At 44.0% G+C, this 15,631-nt stretch overlaps 1 protein-coding gene across 4 annotated transcripts in view; it reads right to left on the bottom strand.

The window, feature by feature from the left end:
- Window positions 1–15,631, bottom strand: part of LOC124050164 (tyrosine-protein phosphatase non-receptor type 14-like) — a 35,405-nt gene that overhangs the window by 5,074 nt on the left and 14,700 nt on the right. For all 4 annotated transcript variants that reach the window (XM_046372399.1, XM_046372403.1, XM_046372402.1 and 1 more), the window contains exons 4-16: window positions 9,593–9,690; window positions 8,844–8,911; window positions 8,347–8,417; window positions 8,136–8,223; window positions 7,934–8,022; window positions 7,698–7,785; window positions 7,394–7,476; window positions 7,106–7,166; window positions 6,091–6,169; window positions 4,616–5,085; window positions 3,188–4,513; window positions 1,624–1,764; window positions 251–469 (exon numbers count right to left, since the gene is read on the bottom strand). In XM_046372399.1, coding sequence (XP_046228355.1) covers window positions 251–469; window positions 1,624–1,764; window positions 3,188–4,513; window positions 4,616–5,085; window positions 6,091–6,169; window positions 7,106–7,166; window positions 7,394–7,476; window positions 7,698–7,785; window positions 7,934–8,022; window positions 8,136–8,223; window positions 8,347–8,417; window positions 8,844–8,911; window positions 9,593–9,690 — 2,881 coding nt within the window. The remainder of the gene's footprint in view (window positions 1–250; window positions 470–1,623; window positions 1,765–3,187; window positions 4,514–4,615; window positions 5,086–6,090; window positions 6,170–7,105; window positions 7,167–7,393; window positions 7,477–7,697; window positions 7,786–7,933; window positions 8,023–8,135; window positions 8,224–8,346; window positions 8,418–8,843; window positions 8,912–9,592; window positions 9,691–15,631) is intronic.

Below are 15,631 nucleotides of genomic sequence, written 5' to 3'. Positions count from 1 at the left end.
CAAGTGTTCTTTTATGAATTAGTCTGCTTAAGGAAAGGCTTTTTTTCCCTTCATATCTCATAACAAGTTGGTATCTTAAGATCCCATAGTTTACACAGAAGGTTATAACATATGCAAGAAGGCCTCCTGCCCTGAGTAAAGCATCACATCAATTACATGAAAGTCTGGATTACAGAAAGGTGGGCGCTGTAATAACCCTTAAAATTCCTTTCCACACTTCTGAAATGTATCCTTGATCCTTTGGGCGCACCTTGATATGCGAGGCATTGATGTAGCCTGTGTTGTTCTCCTTGTTTGGGACAAGCTCGACCCGATTCTCTTCGTACGGAACAACGTCACGGAAACGGTTGCGCTCTGTGTTTTCGGGCAAAGTTGCCGTGGTGAGAACACAGTCTGTCCTCTTCTTGGGAACTTGCTCATACTCAGTGAAGACCCGCTCCTCTTCCAGCTTCAATTCCAAGGTCTTACACTGGAGAGACAGAGAGACAGAGAGGGAGAGAAAAGGAGAGGAGGGGGTGTTATTCACTGAATTCAAGCAACACATCATTCAGAGGTTTCTCTTTCAATTCCCAAGGGGCTTTTATTCGTTTACATTCCACCATACCTCAGAGACTATTCAGACCAGGGCAATCCTGAAATCTCACTATAGTAAACGTCCACATTTCTAAACTCTCGTCATCACTCACAGCTCAACACTGACTTCCATATCAAAGAACTCAAAGTATGCATAATGCATCAACACAGCTGTAAAAGAACAGAGTCTGCAGTGAGGTATTCATCCTGGTGGGGGTTCGTGTTTATTAGGCCAGTCATGTTTGCGAGGGCAGCATCTCTCTCTCTCTTTTTCTATTACTTCTTTCTGTGTGGCTCGCTCGCTCGCACTCTCTCGGGTCACATTCTTAACATACCGACGGGCCTAGAGGCGATAAGCACCGCCATGCCACGCGTTCCACAGCCCACTTAAGGCTTGCCCCCATTAGCTTAGCAACAGTCAGGACAAAGGCTGGGTTTCACACCTCTACACTCGGAGGGGAACCAGCAGATAGTATTTGTGACATTAAAGGCATTAAATAGCGTGATCACCACAGACTGTCTTTGAGATTTACAGCAACAATCTGCAGCCAAGTTTCCATTATCACTGCCAACAGATGAAGCTTGTAAATTGGATATTAATCATCAAATCGTAATAAAAAGATTGAGCTTGCAGGCTTTTTGAATTCTCATGTTGGATGAAAAAAACAGAATAGCAGTTTTATAATTGTGCTGTGATTATATTTTATGGTTCAGATTGTTTGTCTATGTACTGAGCAATTGTGAGTAAAAAGCAATGTCTAAAAAGCTTGTTTTGTATGTAATGTACAAAAAAATAACAATTTATGCAATTTTCACATTTTAATGCATTTGAGAAGATTTGGAGAGTAAAATCTACTGTAATCCAGCAGCAACAAAAATAATAAATTATTTATATTATTTACTTCTTAAAGTTATCTTTCATCAGGCAATCATACTGCCTTACTGAAATCAAGCAAAGAAGAATATATTTCAGAAACACTAAAGACATCTTAATTAAAGACATCTTAAAAAATTTCAAGCTTATCTTTTATGTAGTAGAGAACACCTTACCCGTTCGTCGGTGGCAGCCTTGGCACCTTCTTCTGCCGGACTTTCTGGGACAGGCATTCGGGCCATGTACAGGCCGTTGAGGGCGGCCATCATCAGCGGCCTCTTCATGGAGTCCACGGACATCTTCTGTCTTTCCAGTGTCTTCAGGAGAGAGGAAAATCCTGGTGTCATGCTTACAGGTACCGGCAGCATTTCAAGACTGACTGACCTGCACTGGCCTCAAAACAATGAACGCGCTAATGTGCATGTGTTCGAGTAGGTGGGAAGAATGTGACGTGCGTGCGTGCGTGCATGTATTGGTGTGTGTGTGTGTGTGTGTTTGTAGGGCAAACCTGGCTGTACCAATCCCCTTGTATTCGGTCCAAAGGTGTGAACTAACAAGCCCTGTATGCAAAACCTATTAAGAGTAGACTCCCAGCCTCTTACCATCTCACTTCGCCCTCAGTTTTTTTTTGGTGCGTTCATCCTTCCTCACATATTTTTCATTCCTTTAGTTCTTTGTGTACTTCCACCTACCTCTTCGGCCTTGTTTCTTTACAGAGCACACGTCCCCTCAGTCACCCTGTCTTCTTTCCTCTCTGCCACACTAGCCAAACTACTCTGGCCCACATTGCACGAGCCCTCCTTCCTCCACGGATTACCTCTCCTAATCTCTGATGCTATTAAACCTCCAGGACAGCTCCACCCTTCACCTCTCTACCTCCTTCATCCCTAGTGGGACAGTCAAAACAACAGCTTGGGGGTTACTAAGGGTACCCTCTAGGTATGAGATAAAGCAGCTGGTATAAATGAAGGACAACAGCTTTTGGAGTTTTAGATGGAAGTAACACAAAAACATTTTGGAGCTTCATTGACTCCAACACACTTGCAGCCAAACCAGATCAGAGAGCAGAAAGGTTAAGTGAGTTAAGTGGTTATATGATTTAACTTATAGCTAGACTCTTGTGCTGCGTCAAATGTTTGTGCCGACACAGAATCGACCAACACAGAAAACACCCAACCCAAAGAATAATCTGAGGGATTTATAAGGGTTTTAGCTGCCTAGCTGCAGGGACTCAGAGCCTAGTGCTACCCTCTCAAGTGCTGAACCCTGGATTACTGCTAATCAGGAATTATAAAACTAGCCAACAAACAACAAACTGAAATATTTAAAACCGTACCAGTATAATGGGGTTTTTTTTGGGTCCAGTAGAAGGTGATGTGTTGCCTTGATGTTTCTGTTGAATTACTTTTATAGGTCATGATTTGATATCTTGTGTAAAGGTGTGCACCACTTCCTTATACATCCCAAATAAAAATGTATATAAAGCATATACAGATTAATACTGATCAATACACATGATGTATAATAGTAGGGCCACAACTAACATTTATTTGTTGTTGTTATTATGGATTTTATCAATGAACCTGTTGATTTACTGAATTAATTAAATTACTGAATGAGTCAGTCATTAAAGACATCACATATGTTCTTTGCAAAAATATAAAAATCTAAAATAACATAAAAAACGTTGATAGATAAATTAGAATGTCAAGGCATTAAATTACTAAATGACTGTCTTACCCTCTGAGCGATTTCCCTCTCGACGATGCTGTCTTCTAAGGAGAACATCTCTGACACTGGCCTCTCTTTGACCGGCTCCTTCCTCACCCTCTCCTTCACACTGGTCAGGTCCGGTTCTGAAATTGATGGACCTAAAACCATTCCATTCACCCCACCCTGGTCCCCTCGGGTCAATGTACCTCCACCGCCACCTGCACCACTACCACCTACAGGCCCATTAGAGCTCTGTCCAGTTTTGAGGGCTCGTCCCTGGGCTTGGTTTGGGTCCATTGGTCCCTGGTTGCTGTGGGGTCCTTGGTTGTGGTTGTGATGGTGAGTGTGGTTGTGATTGTGGGTGTATGTGCGGATTTGAGCATTGCTAGGAGGTCTAGGAGGACCAGGGTATTCTGGAGGGGGCTTGTTGGGCAGCTTGGCCAGGGCAGCCTGGAGCTGAGCGCTGATACTGATGTCTTCATTCAGACCTGGGATTTGAACATCCAGCTCAGGCCTCTCCTCTTCCTCTTCGTCCTCTTCTTCACTCTCACTACTGTGTATGAGCATGGTGGCATTGGAGAGAGTCTTTTGATGCTGGTAGGTCACTGGCCCAGGTGACACTACAGAAGTCTCAGGGGCCTTCTGGGCAGGTATCTGGATGGGCAACTCCTGTGGCTGTTGAGGTGAAGGTTGAGGCTGCGGCTGTGGTTGTGGCTGAGGGGGTTGGGGCTGAGGCTGTGGAATGGACTGGGGCTGAGGGGGCATCACATGTTCTCTGAGAGTGTTCCTCCGAAGAAGGGGAGCGTTCATGCCTTTCATCACCATGCCTTCCATGCCTCCTCCTCCACCTGCTCTCTTGCTGCTGATCACCTCCATGCTGTGTCTCTTGCCCAGGGTGGAGCGGTGCTTTGCAGCTGCAGTTAAAGGTTCGCTAACCTCCTGCAGGGACTGGTGCACCACAGCCGAGCTGTCTGGCTGGAAGGTCTTGACTGACAGCTGCACCATACGGGTAACAAGCTCCGGACTGCTGCCCCCGATGCAGCGATGACGGTGGCTGGCGAGGTCCGGCGTGCTCGTGGCTGGGCGGAAGGAGCTGGAAGGATAAGGCGGAGGAGGCCGCGACATGTGGTTTCTCAGCATGTTTGCTGTAGCTGCATAGGTTCCCGCGTTAGTCCCCTGTTGTTTGGTATTGGCCAACTCAGGGGTGCTGACAGTGTGAGAGATGGAGCTTCCTACACCTCCAACCCCGCTACTGCCTCCACCTCCATTTATACAGGGTGAATGACAGGGGCCCTGGCCGCTGGCTGGTCCCCCCTGATGAGGGCCATGTGACACAGGTTTACTGTAGCTGATCTGCAAAGCAAACATTGACAGAAAAACAGTGAGATGTAGAAGAGAGCGAGAAAGAAAAGAGGAAGAAAAAAATCAACACAGACGCAGAGCATCCACCTCTACCTGTGGTGTGTACTGTCCCGGACTGGGCCCAAGGCCATGATAAGGGCCCCTCTCCCGCATCTCTGGCTGGCTGTACACCAGAGGCTCAGGCTGGCGGTAAGCACACGCATTGCTGATGTTCAGACTGCGCAGCGACTGGCTGTGGAGGTCATGGTGAGCAGGGAGCATGCGTCGCTTCTGCCGCATGACAGCATCGTACTCAGGCGTGGGCCGGTAGGACGGAGCAATTATGGCGCTGTGACGGTGGCTGGGGATGTAGTCAGGGCGCATGAGCTCACTGCCGGGGATGCTGAGATTGGAGGACATGGGCGAGGGCGGGACAAAAGTCTGGGAATGATTGAGCGAGCTCAAGCTGGGGCTGCTGTACATGCTTCCATTGGGCACAGTACCATTTCGGAAGGGAAAATCCACTGGGCAACGGTCCAGACTGGTCTCTGACTTGTAGTATGGGTCGTCATGGAAGATACTGTCTACAGGTTAAAAGAGGGAGAAAGAAATAATGAAAAAGCAAGTCGACTTTTTATTTAGATATATCTTTATATATTTTTACCAAGTGTTCAAACTGCTGGTGGAGACATATGCTTTGCATTAAATAAATCAAGGAAATACAGAACACCAACACATATCAAACATAGTGAAGTCTTCAGATAGAGAAAACAGAAATGTATATAAATCAAATAAAACCATGTAAACAATTACGTGATATGAAAAGTCAGTGAGCTGCAGTGAAGGTGCTTCTGGTGTTTTCCAGTGTTTACGTTTAATTTATTTTAGCTATTAATGATCAGTACTTGTGGCACCATCAAGGTGGTTCACATGTGGCATTGTTTGGGTCTGGCTGCACTGCAATACTAACCATGGGAAAAAAATCTGAACATGTGCTCCCACTAGTAATCTAGTAGTACTACCAACTACCAAAAGGGAGGATTTGGGATATTTTCTTCCCACCATAATGAAGGAGACAGTGGTATGCATGTTATCCCACTTCATTCAACAAACAAGGCATTTTCTTGTGTGAAAGTATCTCAAGCCCACAAGCAGGCAGACGTATATGATGTCCATCCACACAAACAGAGTGTGATGCCTGAGGTCACACTACAGAATGATCTCACACCCACGCACAGAAGCACACCCAGAATGTTTTTCCACTCGCTCCGTTTTGCTGTCGAGCCGCCGTGAGTGAAGCTCTTCGGATTATAAGGCAGACTCAGTGTGTGAACAAGTCAATGAAAGAGTGCAGCGCAAATGAGCTCACTGTTCGGCACCCCAAACGCTGGGCTCTAATTGGCCGGGAGATTGTTAAAATACAAATAGACTGTGAGTCACACAGCTGATGGGAAAAGACACAATTAGCTCCATTCAGATGCTCCAGTTAATATCGAAGAGTTTAAAAACTCTCAAAGCAGCCGAAGGGGTTGAAACTTACTCTAAATGTGTGTGTGTGTGTGTGTGTGTGAGTGAGTGTGTGTTTTTACCTTGAGAGCTCTGTGTGTCCTGATAATGCTCTCCGTACTGGGAATGCATTGACTGGAAGTTACAGGACTGGGGCCGCTGCTAAACAAAGACACACATTGAGAAGACAAAATCAATTGTTATACTCCAATAAAGCCCAAAGTCACCAAAACTTTTACTCCGAGGAACTACTTTTCAAGGAACAAAGAGGTTCCTTAAGTCCGATGTTGTCTGCGTTTCCACTGCTGTGTGAAGAGCCATGATTAGTCAATATCGGGTAAATAAGTCACATATGAAAAATCATGTTTTGCATGCAACTAGTGGCTAGTAAGAACTTTGTCTGTCTTATGCTTTCTGCAGCGGTTTCTTCAACAGAGGTAGTTGAAATAAAGTGAAGTTCCTCCAAAGATTCCTGCATTGGAAACTCAGCTAAAGTCACTCATATCATTATAATGTGCACATATTTAAACAAACTTAAAATGTCAAATTGCAATATTTCCTAATTAATAACTATGTTCAATGGGTTTCATTTTCTTTGCATTACAAAAACCATTATTTTCACTTTGTTTTACATCTACACAGCAGATGACTATGACTGGCTCAGGAGCTGTCAAACGCCACTGCCTGCAGTTCTCAAGACCAACATCTGAGCACTCCAGTGGACTGACTGAGCAGCTATTGTGCCACATTTAGCCAAGCCATTGTCTGGCCAGCAGGGAGGGAGACGCACAAATCACTGCCTTCATTGTCGCACCGGAAATCAAACCGAGCAACACCCTTGCAAATTTTCCAACAACACCCACCACACCACCAACGCACGTTAAAACCAAGGCTCCGCGGCACAATTAAGAGCTGCTCTGAGTGGGAGAGCAGGGTCACATCTCTAACCACGGCCACTGCCAAACTCTCCCTCTGTTTCCTGGCTTCTTGTCTCATTTATACAGGCCAAAGGCAATAACAAACAGAACCGTGTCAAACCACTGAGCAATAAGAAAGATATGGTGATGATGTCATATTGAACCAAAGAAGGCACGGTACCAGAGATATGCGGTGGGGGCAGGTGGGTCTCCTCCTGATTGGTGCAGGTGAGTGAGTGGGCCTGAAGAGAAACAAACATGACAATTACAAGAGATGATTCACTGACTAAAAGGTAGCCTTAACTCTGTATCTTCATTTCAAGAAAAACGTTCATCTTGTTTTTCTTGTTTTTTTTAGTCTAACCTTCAAAAGGTTGGTGAGCTCTGTTTAATTAAATGACAGATAATATTGCATGTATAAGTGTTTTAATGGCCTTCAGCTGGCCTCTCCAGTGGCCTCGAGACTCACTCTGTGCAGATCTTGTTCTGTTTGTAGAACTTGTGTCTGGCCGTGAAAAGGCGAGCGATGTACTTGGCCATTTCCATGTCCTCCTGCAGATACAAACACACGGAAAAAAACATTGATATTTTAAACTGTTGTGTTCAAACAGTTGTATTTATAGAAAACCAAGACTGAATGTGCCCCTGTATTATTTGTCTCTGTGCAGGGATATCTGAGACATGCATTTTTTTTTGTTGTTTAACTTCCCAGCAGAAGCCTTGTATAAAGTGTGCAAGAGTGTGCTGAGACCACCTGCAGACACAACACTCACCATGTGAAAAATGATGGTGTCGTCTCTGCTTGTTATCTCCACCGTGATGGCTGACTTGTTGTGCGCTATGGTGCCGATGTCCTTCCACCTGTCACGCACAAGGAAAGACAAAAAAAATGCACCCAAGGATTGAATCTTCCCACACAAAATTCAGAATATTGTGTTTTTGTATTATCAGCACTACTTCATGATCACAGACGGGGTCAAAATTCATACAGGCTACGAATTTTACTTACTTGTGGTGCATGATGTATCTGCCATTTCTGTGTTTGACAAACACCCCATGGAAGGACACGCCAATGAAAATATCATTGGTGTAGTTGTCCTGTTGGAGAAGAATGTCGTGAGTAAAGTCTTAAAGAAACTGTAGCTGTAGATGTGTGTGTGTGTGTGTGTGTGTGTGTGCAAGGGGGGGGCGGGTGTATGTAACTGATCTACCTTAGCAGGAAAGCTTTCCTGACCAAAACCTTCCACTTTCTCCACCTCCTTGATGTACAGCAGCTCTGCTTCAGCGTTCTGCATTCGACTGGAAATTACAGACAGATACAGTAACAGTAGCAACACATCTCATTGTCTCTGAATCTTTCTCTCTCTCTCTTTTTCACATGTCTACACATGTTTAATTAGTATCAAAACAAGCTGACAGTACCAGTGACTCTTGTGCTCCTCAGCAACTTTCTTGGTCCACTCTTCCAGCACCTCGTCACTACTTTGCCAGTTCTGAGAGAGAAGAGGAGGAGGAGGAGGAGGAGGAGGAGATTAGGAAAGTAAAGGAAGGTGATGAATTAATGATACAATGATAGAGAGATTGCAAGGTGAAGAAAAAAATTAACTGCTGAGTCTCACTAACTCTGACACTTACTCTCCTTCAACAAACACTGTCAAACAGTCTTGCAGCTAAACTGTCGTCTGTGGTGTAGCAAACTTCATGCATTTAAATAGTGTTTCATTAATGGAATGTATTTGGTGTCGAGATCGTTATCTCAGCCCATACTGTCACTCAAATTCATGCTGGCTCCTTTCCTGTTTTCTGCCTGTCAATTGGCTATGCAGAGGGAGGAGGCGAACAGGTGAGATGAGTTGTGTTCAGGCAACACACATGCACACACACACATATATTTGCACAGTCAAGGTTTGGGGACTCACCTCTGGGAAGAGCACATATTCCCTGAGAAAGTCCTGAGACATGAACTGAGTGAAGTCTCCGAAGTCAGCTAGAAAGCACAAACATACATTTATAATATTTTAGTTAAAAAAAAAAAAAACAATGTGATGTCTTCTTCATGTGTATGAACGTAAAGGGAACCTAAAAATATCCAGCTTCACTTGCAAAATATTCTGGTTACTTGTAACTACTCAGGATTTTTTGTTCTTAACTGTTACAAAAATAAATGTATACAGCACACCATTAATATCTCCACCTGCACATCATCTCCATAACATGCTCAGGCCTCCTCAGATAAGGCCTCTGAGTGCATCCTAAGTGCTGTTCTGTTGTCTGTCGGACAGAAGGAAGTGCAGCGCAGGATCCCCGTCTCCTGGCAGATAAAGGTCTTCCTGATGCTACTAACGCTAACCTTGGAAGCAGCGATAAGCTAACTGTCTGTTTACATTCCCCCTGAGACACAGACAGCACCCAGTAACGAGACCGAAGCGATGGGAGTGAGGTTGTGTGTGTATGTGTGTGTGTGTCAAGACTGATACCACAGGAACTCAAGTGGACTGGTCTCTTCCAGTGGTATGCAGCCATATTAGGTAGTGAAGTCAAGATGACCTGAGAAAGTGTGAGTTTATGCTCAGTCTTTCTCTCTTGTGCTGCCTGCCTCCCTCTGGTAGATTATTCACATGGGGTGTTTATTCATGCACGTACGTGTGTGTGTGTGTGTGTATGTTACCTTGTACTGCTAGGCCAGCTAGTCTGATCCCCTGCTCCACGGCGCAGTGGAAACGTCCATCCAGCAAATCCTTCTTCACCTGCAGGTAATACTGATACCTGGAAAAGAAAGACAAAAGGAAAGAAAGCGTGATTCAGATGAGATGCTATAGGCTCTTATTTATTTAAGTGTGACTGACTTTATTTTTTAATCAGCATGCAGGCTCTTGGTCTGACGGTCAGTCCACCACTTTCAGTTCAGACTGAAATATATCTACAATTGTTTGACGGACTGTAATGAAATTTTGTGCAGAAATTCATAATACCCACAGGATGAATCCCAATCCTTCGGCAATTATCTAACTTCCTCCAGCTGGGTGTTTTGGGTTTTTTTTTGTATCTAGTGTCTCAGCAACTACTAGAGGGACTGCTATGAAATCTGTTATGAAAATGAATTGGAAGTCAGGTCAAAATTGTAATTTATCCAATACTTTGTACTATGACCACAAACCTGAAAACTAATGACATTCCCACTCATTTAATGTCCCGTGTTAACAAGCAAAGATTAGCATGTCAACACACTAGACTAACAACACGGTAAACATTACACTTCAGCACATCAGCACGTTGGCACTGTCACTGTGAACAAGCTAGCTGTAGACTCCTGTTCAGACTGCATACCACAGCCTTTCTACCAGCTAAACTGTACAAAAAAATCTGACTAAGTGGGTGGTAGCATATTAGTTTTCACAATTTCACCAGAATTTGGTCAGTGGTTGCAGTTATTTTTCCAACTAGCCACACTGTCTCTGAACACCACTTATGTAAAATCGAGTTGGAAAACATGATGGCTTTAACTTCAAAACATTTATCCAAGGAAAGTAAAAATAAAACAACAAAAAAACAGAGATATACATCCACCAAGACACCACACAGAGACATACTGTTCTGCTTCTGGTCTTTGTGCAACAGAAAGTATGTGTCAAGACAGTATTGGCAACAGCACTGGCCAGTTAAAACAATGCCAGAGAAGCCTGTTGCAGAATCCAAGTGAGGAATGAGTGAATCACCTCTTATGTGAAACACCAATGACTCATTTCTGACTTGAGAGGAATGCCAAATGTATACCAGTAGGGGCCAAACAGTATGGTTTATAGGTCTGTAAATTTTCAGCTAAGAGCAAGCACATTGCACAGAGCTGACGTTAATCAGGACTGGGTTTAATCTGAGCTAGGACCCACATCGGTCGGACAAAATTGAGTATTATAATTGTTGTGTGAGTGTGAGGCAAACTGTAGTTTTAGGCAGCGGTGGTTTTGCCAAGTATAAGCTGATATGATGACACTGTTCAGATTGTGGAGCCCACTTGCAGCTTTCACACAACGTGGTAAAAGTCCCAAAACCAAGAGGCAGAAATACGCTGAGCTCCTAAAGTCCCTGAGCTCTCTTTGTCCACTTTTAGCCGTGGTCCAGCTGGATGTTTGTCTTTTGACAAATGGGGTGGCCACACAGGAGGAAAGAGAGAACTGTCAGGGTGACCGAACTCAGCTGCATAAAAACTTGTACACCGTTTCCTGTTTGATGCCATGGCGACTGCAGGCCGAGTGTTTCCAATGTGGGCTGTGAGACACCTTGTCTGACGTGCACACACGCTCACACTTAGCCAGCTCTGAGTGGAAGCATACATCGAGCCCTGCCAGAGCACACAAACTTCTATGTGGAAACCACTGGGCTATACATGTTTAGTCATCAGTCAGTCAGACATCATTTTGAGCCGATTCCGTCTTTCCCCCTCGTTCATTCATTAGCTCACTCTGCGTTATTAATTTAGCCTCACAGTTTCGTGCCCTCCTTTGCCTCCTCACATCTTTCATGTTCATATTCTTCACATTCTCTCCCCCACTTCTTCTCTGGCTTTTCTTTTTTGAGCTCCACTCAGCATACTCCCGGGCCTATAATCTGACCCCGCCCTCCTCCCTCACCCTGTCATTACACCCGTTGGCTAAGCTGCCATTCCGTTCCCGTGGCAACCCTCTAATTAGCCAACCCCAACCACCGCGGATGCATTGGGGATGGGGAGGAGAGGGGGTGGGTGGGTGATGCGGTCTGGAGAGGAGGAGCCTTGCTTGACACAAAGCCCTTCAAATGATTGTGGACTTTGTTTTCATAAACTCTCCATGTTTTCCCAGTGCTCTCTGTATGGGGTCCTTTGGAAATGTTGAGGTTGACAGTGGTTGGTTCTCATTCTGAGGTTCAATGGTAACAGCATGATGGTGTTTATACATATGCAAGGCCAGCGGCCGAGAGGCGGACGGTAAACTGTTGAAATAACTATGAACAAGTGAAAGCGTGACAGTGAAAGGCAGTAGAGGGAAGTCTCAGAGTACTCCTCATGAAAGAGCCCCAAAACCTCTCATGGAACAGTGGTTCTCAGCCTGGTTTTTTTGACGCTTAAAACAAACTTTTGTTTACTTGTGAAGCATCTGGACAAGTTGCACATGCTAGTATTCAAAGATAGTAGCATGGATGCAAAGTATCTCATAGAACAAAAAGATATTTTTGTTCAAGTCATGAGATGTTGAAGGTCTGGAATTCTTCTGGGCAGCGAATGCATGAACTCCGGTTTACCGGCAGGATTAATGATCAGATTCACCTTGAGAACCACACAGTTTTAAATGCAGGAGATTAATAAAGCGGGGAGAAAATGGATTATAGTCCAGTTCTAATAATATGCTGAATCAGTTCCGTGTACATTCAATGTAAAGCCTCAAGAAACAGCATGAGGCTTAAAACAACACTGGCAGGCATCTGGAAAATGTTTGTGCACGAAATTATCCTCACCACATACAAGGAAACTAAAAAAAGAGTTGCTAGTTTAGTTTTAGTTTAGTTTAGTTTTTCCAGTTCATTGGACACATATAACATCCACATGCTGCATATTGTAATATTCACTCACTTGAAACTTCAACATTTCAAAATTAAAGACTGTCCTGTCCTCAATGTGTCAATACTTTGCAGATAATGAAGAGAAGACCTGTACAGTTCTGCCTGTAAATCACACTCTCTGTGCTCTAACAGGCTTTGCTGCCTCGTTTAAAGTCAACTGAGTCATTTAATAACAAACTTTTGTTAACTATGCTAACAATGCTGAAAACTTACATTCAAAAAACGTGCATCTCGCCAGAAACATTACTCTGTCCTGGAACACGATGTCAACTGTTTATATGGGACTGTTTGTTCAGCAGGGGGTCTGTGGATTATCCACAGTAAGGGGAATGCTGTTTTTGGAAAGACACATTGTTATAAATCATTTTTCAGTGTTGCAAGTACAGAAGTCCAGATGAAATTCTATTTATCTTTACTGGGATAGGAGCAGAAATCTCTGACACATACTTAAAAAACTCAGGCTTATATAAAAACTATCTGCAGGGTTAGACACAAGTGAGAAAATATGGGCTTACTGGGTGAATTGATCCTTTGAACGGAGAGTCTTTGAAAGAATAAAAAATATATTTATTAAAAATACACCCTACATTACAGAATTATGAATTACACTCCTAAGTCTACACATCATACATGTCCACAAAGATGTCACTATTGCAACCCGCACCTGGCCCGTATGTCAGAATGACATCACTATTCTGCAATTACAGGTGAAAATACGTACATAAACATGAGGTAGAACTTTCCTCACTGAGAGTTACTTGTGACTTCCACCATGGCAGAATGCTCTGCTGGCACTCCAGGCAGCCACACAGGCACAAAGAGCCCTTTATATGCCCACGCATGTTCAAGCCCAGCTCAAGACATGCTGCCAGATGTCCAAGTGGCCTGGACAACAAGCCTGCAAGCATATGTGCATGCATGAATGAATGTGCGTGTGTGTGTATGTGTGGACATATGGGTCCTCCGCCCCCTCCACCTCTACAGTGGTATGACCCTGACCACCCCCTCAACCCTGGATGGGTCCAGACAGCTTGTGTGGGAGGCAGGAGGATTTCACTTTGAAATGTGTTGAATCAGCAAGGGGCACAACAGAGTACAGCTGTGTGTGTGTGTGTGTGTGTGTGTGTGTGTGTGTGTGTGTTACTGATAACTAGCCGAACAAAGCTAGGATTTCAAGGCTGTTGGTGCTGTTAGCCTTGGGGCTGCTGAGGCCAGATGGCCTCGCTCCGGTCAACAGCTCTCTGTTTAGGTTCTTCACTTTCTCTCTCTGGGCCACTTTGCCCCCCCCCTCATATCAGCAAGACAGACGAGACAGAAGGCTTCAACCACACACACCTTCTGCTAGATGTGTGTGTGGTAAAAATCTGAAGATTTTTAGAAAGAAAAAAAACAAAGATATCTTGTTACAAGTGAGTGATGTATAGGAGGTAGTGTGGGATTAGTGCAAGAAGCAGCTCAGGGGTCGAACACAGTGCAGCCGACTCTGGATGACACACACACACACACACACACACACACACACAAAGCAGTCATTCTGTCTCTACACAAATAAAACGAGGTTGTACCCCACACCAAAACAATCCAGACAATCTGGTTATGACCAGTAACGAGACTAAGGCCCTAAAGGAGCATTTGGGCTAAAAATGCACCACAAATCCTATTACAAAGTCATGGGTCATCCTCCAACAGCAAACCCAATCTTTGGCTACTGTGGCTTAACCACAATCTTGGTGTGAATGTGGCTCCAACACTACCTAGAATGTGTACAACGAATCTTAACAGAGAAAATATGTTTGACATGCACTGCACATAGTGCATCATGCAACAGTATCATAACCAAACAGTGTTTACATGTGCTCTAGCTTACTTAAATTACTGCTTTAATTGCTTCATAATTAAATTACTGGAGTGAATATGCAACCAGTATCTCACGCACGCACACACACACACACACACACACAAGCATTACCCCCACTCTGGGTAATTTTCACAGCTGCATGGAGGGAGGAAGAGAGGGAAGGAGAAACAGATGAATGAATGGACGACAAGAGAGGGAGATCTAGTGTCAGGTTACACATCACTCAGACACTGAACTTCAAAGACTTGACCACATTATAAAACTCAAATTACTCTCTCAGTAAATTTCATTTACTCAGACGAGACGGAGTCAACATGCTGTCTCTCCTCTAACGTGCTTGTCGTTTCTTACAAGCGTATTCCTGTCAGAATGCAAAGCAAAAGCATTTTAAACTCTAAACTCTAAACTTTAAACTAAATGCCCTAAATCTCTAAGTCTGTAACTTAACTATACACACACTTTGAGGGAAGTCACAAAAGTAGAATGTGATATTCTAATTTTAAAAACAACTCTCCTCCGAAAGGGTTGACAGTAAATCAATGCACCAATGTCCCAAAAAACCAAATCCACTCACTCCTACTCTGTTTTTACACTCAAGCAAAAACATACTTTTCTATGTGGACACAAATATGTTTGAGTTCCAGAAAAAACACATGTGGGCAGCGAGCTGAAACCACATAAATAGCAAGGTACAAACCCAAATCCAAATTTTGCTGTCAAACTTTTACTTTCTTTGTACCCACTTGTCTTCCTTTTTGCCTCATTCTTTCATTCTTTCTCCCTATCCTTTCCCACCATCCCCATTCATCACATCAGGTGTGTAGAAATCGTGAGTCAATATATATATTTGGTTAACTCTTGATTAGGCCCATATATAAACATATAAACCCACATATAACCCACACACATATATATATCTATAAAAATATATATATACGTGTGTGTGTGTGTGTGTATGTGTGTGTGTTTTTAACTTGAAGAAAGTTGTTCTCGACTCGACATAAAAAAGAGAGGGGGCTTTTAGAAAAGCTTGCCTTGGGGAGTGTGTATGTTCTTACAATGTGCTGTATTGTGACTAACTCTTCTGACAGGGCTGCAGCTGGCTTCTGAGTGGATTCTTGGGGGAGTGTGCGAGGTGTGTGAGGTGAGAGAGTGTGTGTGAGTGTGTGTGTGTGTGTGTGTGTGTGTTTTGTAAACCAGACATCCCCCATCCCCTTTACCCCCCCACCCCCAGCACTTCTGCTGGGAGGAATGTGT

This window comes from Scatophagus argus, chromosome 19 (genome assembly GCF_020382885.2).
Source record: "Scatophagus argus isolate fScaArg1 chromosome 19, fScaArg1.pri, whole genome shotgun sequence".
NCBI lineage: Eukaryota > Metazoa > Chordata > Actinopteri > Scatophagidae > Scatophagus > Scatophagus argus.
The sequence above is the reverse complement of the archived record's forward strand: the minus strand, read 5'-3'. Positions and strand labels throughout refer to the sequence as shown.